The sequence below is a fragment of the Trachurus japonicus genome, chromosome 15 (assembly GCF_045865225.1).
Source record: "Trachurus japonicus isolate A0001 chromosome 15, Traja_1.0".
NCBI lineage: Eukaryota > Metazoa > Chordata > Actinopteri > Carangiformes > Carangidae > Trachurus > Trachurus japonicus.
This window is the reverse complement of record NC_140921.1, coordinates 12,290,068-12,299,691: the sequence shown is the minus strand read 5'-3', so window position 1 is coordinate 12,299,691 and position 9,624 is coordinate 12,290,068. Positions and strand designations below refer to the sequence as shown.

Below are 9,624 nucleotides of genomic sequence, written 5' to 3'. Positions count from 1 at the left end.
ATCCCATCCTCCTCAGTGAGGTCTGGAGAATGACAGAGAGTGAAGACAAGACGTAAACTTAAGAGCCAGGTTATTTGGCTTCGTCAGGATGAACAAAGCGTTTGTTCCCCTGGACCTATGAATTCTACTGAATGGAGGTCTGACTCTGCAGGATATATACTGTACCTGTTTCCATGGTCACTCCCGGGCGCTCTCTCTCCCCCCTTTTTAAAGTACGAACAAAAAGAAGCTACCAGCCGTTCTTAAACGTTATCTGGTGATTGTGTCCCCTAAGCTTTTTATCGCTCTCTCCCCTCGGTCTGTGTTTTTTTTTTCTTTTTTTTTAGAGATCGTTAGATAATGCGTCCCACTTTTGAAGGACAAAAACAAGGGCTCATTTACAGTGAGATATGAATTCCAAATGGTGTAAATATAATTGTGATTCCTGATGTGTGTATCACTGTGGCATCGTAATGATGGCGTAGTAGAATATGAAGTATCCCATGTTGTTGTACTTTGGGACCACTGACTTTCCAACCAGGTCCAACACTGTAAAAGCCTTGCTGATCATAAAGCTGTAAAAGGTGCCGTTTACAAATCAAAAAATATCACTGGATCCAACCCCCCTGCCCCTTTTTTTTTTTAAACAAAGGTTAAAGGGTATATGTAAATACCACAATGCACTGGTGCTACACATTCCCCCTTTTAAGATATTGTTTGAAGCTGAAGGCTGCAGTTTGTCATCCGGTCTCAACACTTTGTTGTCTAGTGGTAAACAAAGGGTTTTGTCTGTTACGGTTAAAGACGACTCGACATGCCCCTCCCACAAAAAAAACAAAAAACAAAATTTGAAAAAGAAAAAACATTCCACTGGTTTTTTGACGAACTGCAGCAATAATATCATCAATACGGTGCATTCAGGCTTCTGGCTATGGGACCAAATTGAACTGATACCAGCACTAAGGCCTCTCTGTCTTCAGGACCAAAACCACTAAATGAATGAACTAGCTGCTAGTGAGGAGTCCTCGCAAAGAAAAAAGTACTCCGCATGAAAAAAAAAACTTCACAAAACGACCTCAAGAGGCGCAGCGCAGAGCTGTCGCCCAAAGACCCATCACCTCCCCATCAAATAACAACACTTCCTGTCGAAATGCAACACTTCCTCTTAATCGCTGAGCGCCTGTGTCGGGCTGCGGCCGCGGCAGATCCAGCTTCGGGTACAACCGTTTCAGTGAACCGTTTTATTTTTTTGTTTATTTTTTGTTATCATTACAGTATTGGCTATTTCACGCCTGATTGATCAAGAGTATCAAGTTTGTCAACATTTTGAATAAAGTCTAAATCGAGACTAATGTTGCCTTTGTGTGTTTGTTTTGTTTTTGTAATGAACACAATTTGATGCTTTTTGCTACTTTTAAAGTTTTAATCATTCATTACAAATTATAGATTTTTAAATTCCTATTAAAGTGAGTGTTTCTTATATTACATTATCAGATGATCGGTGTATTATTGCATGTATTATTAGTCTGTGGTGCTGTGGCCAGACTTTGCATCATATATAGTCTAGTCAGTGAGGGAAGGCTAAACCATAGACACACCTTTGAGTCATGAAAAACTGGTCAACATCAGCACATGATGATGTGTTTTAAATGCATCAACTTTAGCAACATGTTCCCTAATAAACTGCAAACTGTGTATTTGTAGCAGTGGTTGAGGAAGCAGTTGGCTTCGGGGCACACACACACACACACACAGATTCACAGACAGAGGGAAGTAAGAAAGTGCTGACAGAGAGTACAAACTCATTGTTGACTTCCGTTCGAATTTGTTGACATTAGGAAAAGTACAGAAAAACACAACTTCACCAAATTTCCAAAGACTTAAATGAGAACAAATCGGCCGGTGTGAACAGTGACTATGGCTTTTATTATGTAGTGTGACGCATGCAAACAAGCACAATTTGCACAATACAATAGCGTCAGCTCTTTTCTGCAGTAGATATTGATCCGGGCTTTTTTTATATATATTGCTAAAGTTCACATTCGTGGATCTTCAAGTGGATACAAACTGTGTGTGGTTCAGGGTTAGATCAGTTTTTACATTTGAAGAAAATGACACAAAACTGAACCCACCTAACCCACACTCACAGAGCTGACTAATTCAAATAAAAGATACATTCATATCTCTTAGCACATTACATCCACTGAGGCGGTAATTATGATAATCCCTTTCACATGTAGTGTATTTTAGTCATTCTCACATCAAAGATTGTTACTTTAAATAAGAAGGAAGTGTTTATCATAACTACTGTACACACTATGAAGCATGAATAACTTTAACCTTTATAAAGCACACTTAGTTCCTATATTGATACTAATCAGAGTGTAATTTATAGACACAGTTATACAACCTGGATTAAGCTCATCTATAATATATATATATATATATAACGATTGTGTTTTTATACTTAATAAATGATGAAATCAGCATTTATAAATAATACATCAATAACAAACTGGTTATTTATGAGATGTCAGATCATTAATAAATGATTTTCAAACTATTTAGATGAACATTTGCGCTGCACGTATACATACAATGATTTAGACATGTATAGTGAATAGTGTATGTGTTGATAGTTTGTTTTGTTGATGTTTTTACTGATTATTGTGTAGGTATTGCAGGGTTAGTGTTGGGAAATTGGCTGTAATAGTCAACTTCATTCACATGAATTAAATAGAAATGTGAAGACCAAATAAAGTACAATTGAGGAAAGTTGAGCCAGTGGAAATTTAACTCAAGGTTCAGTCAGGAAAGACAAAGCAGCTGAGTGGATGAAAAATTATTCAAAGTAAAAAAAAAAAAGTGGAGTCACAGTGTCCTGGAGGCTGAAATGATTCAAGTGAAATGTTGAGCTCAGTGTGAAAGTTTAACCTACACACACCAGATCCTTATTGCCATGAATTATAAAGTGCATCACTTCTGTTATTTATTATTGTCACGGGTGATTTTAGTGGCTGCAGCCGTCGAGGTAGCGATGGGTGAGTAAAACTGATGGATGGCAGGTCCAGGAGTATCGGGTTCGTCTGCAGCAGAGAGAGACAGACACACAAGATTAATGAACTGTTACATTGTCGCCGCTCCACACATCAAGATCTATAAATAGTGGAGAGGGTGGGGTCAGCAGGGGTAATTATAGTCATTGTGGAGGAGCTTCTCCTGCTTAGATTTCTCCTGCAGGAGTTTCGTCTTCCCTCCCTCTTTCTCATCTGACCGCCTCAGGTGATTGTTGTGCGACAGCTGATACGTGACTTCTCATTTGGTAACCTTTTGTCCAACTGAGAGGTTGCCTTTCACTGCCTGACGACACCGTCCAGCACAGACACACACACACACACACACACACTATGCAGACGTTTTCTCACGGATAAAGAAGCATCTTTTCTTTCTTTCTTTCTTTTATTGTTTTTACTCCAGCACATAGAGTGGTTGTGGTAGTTGTGTTGCAGATGTGTGTGTGTGTTGTTCATACCTGTGTGATCAGTGCATGGTGACACACTGCTTGGAGCTCCGGTCGCTGCTCTTGGCCTGGGAGGGGACGACGGTCTGGGCCTGGAGGCAGTACTGGACCTTGTGGCTCAGCTCCTTCAGAGGCAGCTTGTGGGAGCAGCAGTCCATGTCGAACACGTCCTGCACAGGAGACAGAGACACTGAGGACGTGTTCTGATGCACAGTCAAACTTTGTCAAATGGCAAAAATGCAGCTTTGTAGAAAAGGAAAAGAGAAATAAAAAAAATTAAAAGTTTTTTTCTATTGTTCTTGTTTTTGTTGTTCTTCTTCTGTTCTTCCTCTTCCGCCTCGTCTCAGTCTCCTTCTGGTTCTCCTTCCTCTTCTGTTTTGTAATGTGATGCGTTTGTAGTTTAAAAGTAGTTCATAGTCTACACATTGTGTGTGTGTGTGAGTGTTTATTCATCCCAGACTCCAAGTTATTCCTCTAATTAATCAATAATGAAAATAATTTGTTCATTACAGCCCTAAAATCTCTACTTCCAAGAGAAATTTTCTGTGATTTGATTTAAACTGCAGGGAAAATAGGAATGTTGCCAAGAGAGAAGCTCAATTTAAACCTACTGTACTAATTAATTATTCATCGTATGTCTGAAGAATTATCTGTGACTATGTGCTTGTTGAGAAATGTAAAATGTCTGCATGTTGAGCTCACCACAGTAGTCTATAGAATCAATTAATTCACTATAAGTGCAGCATATAATTAGCATATTAAATATTGAAAGATTATTACAGCTGTTTCCCTCACACATTCATACAACACAGTCAATATATGTATGAATGCAAACATGTAAAATGTACAGAGGCATATTCCTAAAGCTAATCTGTGTTATGGAATAATGATTTGATATATAAAATATATTTGATATTGATAATAACAATAATGTATATTAGCCTTCACAGTTAAATCGTGTCTTTCCACAAGCTTTGTATCTGTGCGTGTGTGTGTGTTTACCTCCTTTCCATTTGTGTGTATGAGGAAAATCTTGTAGTGCAGTTTGCTGTGCATCTTCCGGACCAACATGTGCGGGGACTTGACGCGGACCACCACCTTATGATGTGTGACGTTGAGCCTCATAGCAGGCGGGCTGAGCTTGGCTGCAGATAGAAGAGACAAAGTAGAGCGGGGGGGAAGAAAACAGAGGAAGCAGAGGAGCAGAAAAGATGAAAGAAATGTGATAAAACAAAATTTGGGGAGCTGAAGAAGGTAACCACACAAAAAATTTAAAAAAAAGAAGCTAAATTATATGATGTCATAACTTGGATTTGGTGACAAGCTTCTCTCATGTGTTTTTAGCTGGAGGATGCAAAGCAGCAGGAGAAGAAGCAGGAGGAGGAGGAAACACTCACTGTCCCAGCGTGGGCTGAACCTGGGGGACAGCGTCCAGGCCGATTTGCTGGACGGCAGCGAGGAAGCGTGCACTCTGGCGTAGTACCACTCTCTGAGGTCAGAGGTCACATCGCTGAGGTCACACTCTGGCTTCTGGATCCCCTGACAACCGTCTGCATCCAACCACTCAGGCTCCCCGTAACTGAGGACACACACACACACACACACACGCACACACAGAGGAGGGGTTAGATCAAAGTGTGTGTGTGAGAGAGAGATATGTGTGCGTATGTGTGTGGGGAATGCCTCACATCTTCCACTGTACGTAGTAGCGCAGGGACGTCCTGTTGGTGGGCGGAGTCCACTGCAGAATGTTTTTATAGTCCAGAGACTGAAACCTCACCTGGGCAGGTGGAGCGAGAGTCACGAGCACTGGGGAAGGTTTCGACAAAGAGGAGATAAGAGCGTCAAATAAATTCATAAATCAAATACAGAAAACTATAAATAGTGTTTTACTATGCATCAGATCCTAAAGAGCAAAAGCTGCTGATCTCATGATGAAAGAGGAAAAAAGTGTTTTACAGCGTTCACTCTAAAAAAAAACCACAGTCATAAAAATACACATAAACACACACGTCACAACAATCACAACAAATCTGGATTCTTTTGTATCCACAACTTCTATACAGACTTTGGCATTCAACATAATGTATACAAGCATATTTGTTTGATATGTCCTCATTGAAATAAATATAATTAAAATACTAACGTCTCACTATTCCTGAAAACACATGCAGAGCTATTTTTGTCCCTTTTTTGTCTTATACTCTCATGTTTCTCTCTCTTTATGACTCTAATATTGTGTGACTGACCTTCTTACTTCTGTCTTGAAACAATTTAGAAACAAAGAAATTACTGTTTCTAGTAAAATTAAGCATTAGTTTTATTATATAGGCCTATCTATGTTAAAATTACACTGGTGCTTTCATCATCAGGGCCGTTGGATAAAAGAGAAAGGTGATGATAATTCTAGGGGCCCAGCGACCAATAGGGCCCACAAAAAAACCCCAGTATAGTCTAATCTTTGTACGACTGAATTATTCGGCATAAGACCCTGACTAATACTCATAGTAATGCTGCATTAGCATCAAAACAAAGTACGCTAAATAAAAAATGATAATACATACGTAGTCTAAGAAAAAAAATGGAAAAGTCAGGGGTCCACTTTAGTATTCTTTCAGGGGGGCCAGAATTCCTAGCAACGGCCCTGTTCATTATACTGTTTCCTGTCATTAAATGTAACACACCAGGACATTTGCTTCAATAAATAACACAATCTGTTCTGTTATTGGTTGGTCTGCTTTTTTCTTAATCACCTCAACTCCAGTGGTTTCCACTCAGACAATAATAGTAACACTACTCCACTTGTCTTAAAACATAAATACTGTTACTATGAGAGGTTTTTTTTTTACCTTGTGCTGTGATACAGAGGCCCAGGTTTCCCAGGAGAGCGGCTCCGAGCAGCAGACGGGTCATGGTGGCGTTGATGCTGTTGGTGGACGAGAGTCAGACCGGCACAAACACACAAACATACACACACTCGGACAAACACACACACAGAGCCACAAAGATGACTGATGCTACAAGCAGCACCGGCCGCCTTTAACATGTGCCAACTTCCCCTTTTGAGTGAATTCCATGATGCATGGGATGCAATTTATGACATCTTACACACAAGCCAGGTGAATGAGGTAACGTTACACTCACACACACACACACACGTTTTCCTCTACAGAAGTACATTTTGTGCAGTTTTGGTGTTTATTACGAAATACGCATGGCTCAACTTACCTATGTCCCTATATGTAGGCTACAACAGACTCAGGATCAGGCCGGTGTCAGATGTCAAACACCTGATGACGCATTCACTGACCGAACGGCAACAATAAGGACTTGAGCTCCTTGGATCAGTTTCACGTTGTTTTCTGGCAGGGAAGTCTTCAGAGGTGTCTGTTCCTGGCAGCTGCTGCTGCTGCAGGTGTCATAGTATAATTATATATCCCAGCTCCTCTGATAGATAAGTCCAGCCCCCTTATCAGTATCAAAATGAATGTGTTTTTCTGAACCATTCCTCTTGGGGAGCGTAGTTTGAAAACAAATCAAATTGAGTGATGACTACTATGATATTATCTAGAGCACAAATTGCATTTCTGCTTTCCATGCAGGTTCCTAATGAGTTCCTGTGTTATGCAAGTGGAAACAAACAGTGACACTTTGCCTAAACCAATGTCTGACTGCAAAACTGACCCCAAATTATTGAACTTATTCCTAATTCAGACCACATTATGGTTTGCATCCCAGCCAGAGTGAAATAGCCCATTTGTAGTTCAATAATGACAGAAGACATTTTGATTGTAATGGTCAAAGCAGCAAATGAACATGTCTATCACAACCTTAATGATGCCTCCATTATATTAAGTTCATGAGTTCACTTGACCTGAAAATGTAATTATTTCCTCTGCATAGGAAGTAATAATAGATATGTTTTCATCTGAGTCTATTTATCTAATTATGAGCAGGAACATATTAAAAGCACTGGAGTGAGGTGAACTAAGCCTGATGGGGATAAAGGCCAGAGAGGAGCAGAGTCATGAGTTTCTTTAACATTGTGTGAGATTATTTGACATTTTCGCTTATTTCTCTGGAAATAACGTGCAGATGTTTGAGTAAGAACTCTGATAAAAATCTGAAATCTGAAGGTCATGGTGTTCACACATCACTGAGTTTGCACAGTTTGGTGCTGATTGCAGATTAGTATCAAACTCTTTAAACGCATCATTCGTCTTTAAACATGTGACTCTCTCATCCGAGAAAATGAAGAGCTGTCGACAGATGTGAGCGCCTTTCTCGTTTGCAGCTGCGTTTTGAAGTGTCCTCGCGGTGAAACATTCTTCAATCTGACATGTGTGAGTTGTGTGAGACTGTTTTTCCTCTGAAGGTTTGAAGAGTTACTGTCCTGTTCTGCAGGTTGACACAGTTACAGGTATTTGTTACGGGAATTGAGTGATGACTATACTCAAATAGTTTACTGGCAACATCAGTTTAAATTACAGTTAACAGGAAATGTATTGCATAATGACAGTGCAAAAAACGAGCTTGTTTGGAGGGAAAAGGATGGGACACTTCACGTTTCCACTTTATGACACAGTTAATAATCATGTCATTAATGGGCTCATAAATAGGTACTAGCTGCTGGGATCCCATTATGTCATCTGATATGTCCTTTATGGCTGTGTAGATGACGTTTCAAGCCCTTAATCATTCATGAAATGTGTGTTTGATCAAATGACTTTACATTTTAATAAATGAAGCATGATAATTACAATATAATTAGATATATTTATTGCAATTTATTCTACTCTTGTTTACTCACGACTTGAAAATTTGCTGAGCATGTAGAGAAGTTTGAGCTGAAATGTTTCAAGTTACAAAAGTAATGGCCAAATGCCAAATGTTTAAGACAGCTAAATACAATGTATACATGGTTATAAATAATGGTTTAAACTGGTGGACATGTTTGTAGCTGAAAGTAAGTCTTTGAAATGTTCAATAAATCTAAAGTAAAAATTAAAGCTAAAAATAGGCTAGTTGTTAAATGTTTAAAAACAGCTGTAAGTAATTGTTAAAATGTTTAATAAAATCCCATAGCCTCTGTAGCGTAGCTCTGAGCAGCTCGCGGCTCTGCTCCGCCATTCTAAAAATAGGTTGCACCGACAATTAAAGATAATGAAACTACTCCTAAAACTATAGGGATTATGGCAATGGGCCAATTTGCCAAAAAGGTTGAACTATCCCTTTAATGTTGACATTATAAAACTGAAGAAGTCCCCAGTAAAAACAGGAATCATATATTATATTCACTACACTTTCAGAATCACAGGGTTTCAAACACTTTCTGTAATTAAACATCTAAAAAGCAGAAAGTGCTGGGACAACATCACAGAACAAACCAGAGGATGTGTGTGTGGTTTAATTTGTACCAGTTGGTATCAAAAAAAAAAAAAAATGCTGTGGATTACCGGAAGTTCTGAGCTCTTTTAGTATTTACCAAGAACAAGCAGAGGATCTGCACCTAATAGTGAAGTGTGTTATCGCCTTACACCTACACAACACACCACGAAGAGGAAGGAAACATAACTAACAGGCATCTATGTTAAAGGACACACTCAAAAAGAGGTCCCCTTCGCTCAAATTACTGGTTTTAGAGGAACCAACATCGATTGCTCAAATGTCATGAAACATCACGGCATGTGTGTTTCTTCCCTTAACACCACATGACACAATCTCTCGTAATAATTTAAATGGTCCCGGCTGTAATTTGTCTGCTTAACTACACCGAAATACCAACTTCCCTTTTCTTAATTAGCAGCATTTCACATACATCAACTCTGTCAACAGTTTATTTATTGAACAGAGAGAGCAGGAAACAGGAGAGAAGAAGACATTTAACAAGTTGGCAGAGACACACAAGTACACTTACTGAAGTATGTGCAAATTTACAGCAACTAAATTACAATAAAGATTATCTAAAAAAATAAAAACATCACCTAATACAGAACTGTGCAAATATTTTAGCCTCTTATCAATCACAGTCAGTGTAAAGCTCATTCTGCAACTCACACACTCACACACTCACACACACACACACACACACACACACACACACACACACACACACACACACACAC

The 9,624-nt window shown here is 39.2% G+C and overlaps 1 protein-coding gene across 1 annotated transcript; it reads right to left on the bottom strand.

Moving 5' to 3' along the window:
- Positions 1–3,512: 3,512 nt before the first annotated feature.
- On the bottom strand, positions 3,513–6,867 carry il22ra2 (interleukin 22 receptor, alpha 2). Its single transcript, XM_085798996.1, has 5 exons — positions 6,349–6,867; positions 5,188–5,308; positions 4,897–5,078; positions 4,502–4,644; positions 3,513–3,669 (listed from the first exon to the last, which is right to left on the bottom strand). The coding sequence occupies exons 1-5, from the start codon at positions 6,410–6,412 to the stop codon at positions 3,520–3,522; spliced, it is 660 nt and encodes a 219-aa protein (XP_085655122.1). The 5' UTR covers positions 6,413–6,867; the 3' UTR covers positions 3,513–3,519.
- Positions 6,868–9,624: the final 2,757 nt, after the last annotated feature.

Excerpts from the sequence above, each read along its gene's own strand:
- il22ra2 (XM_085798996.1), bottom strand. The coding sequence starts at position 6,412 with ATGACCCGTCTGCTGCTCGGAGCCGCTCTCCTGGGAAACCTGGGCCTC. Across the intron at positions 5,309-6,348 it reads CCTCTGTATCACAGCACAAG|TGCTCGTGACTCTCGCTCCA; the intron begins GTAAAAAAAAAA and ends AACCTTCCCCAG. Across the intron at positions 3,670-4,501 it reads TACACACAAATGGAAAGGAG|GACGTGTTCGACATGGACTG; the intron begins GTAAACACACAC and ends TCTCCTGTGCAG.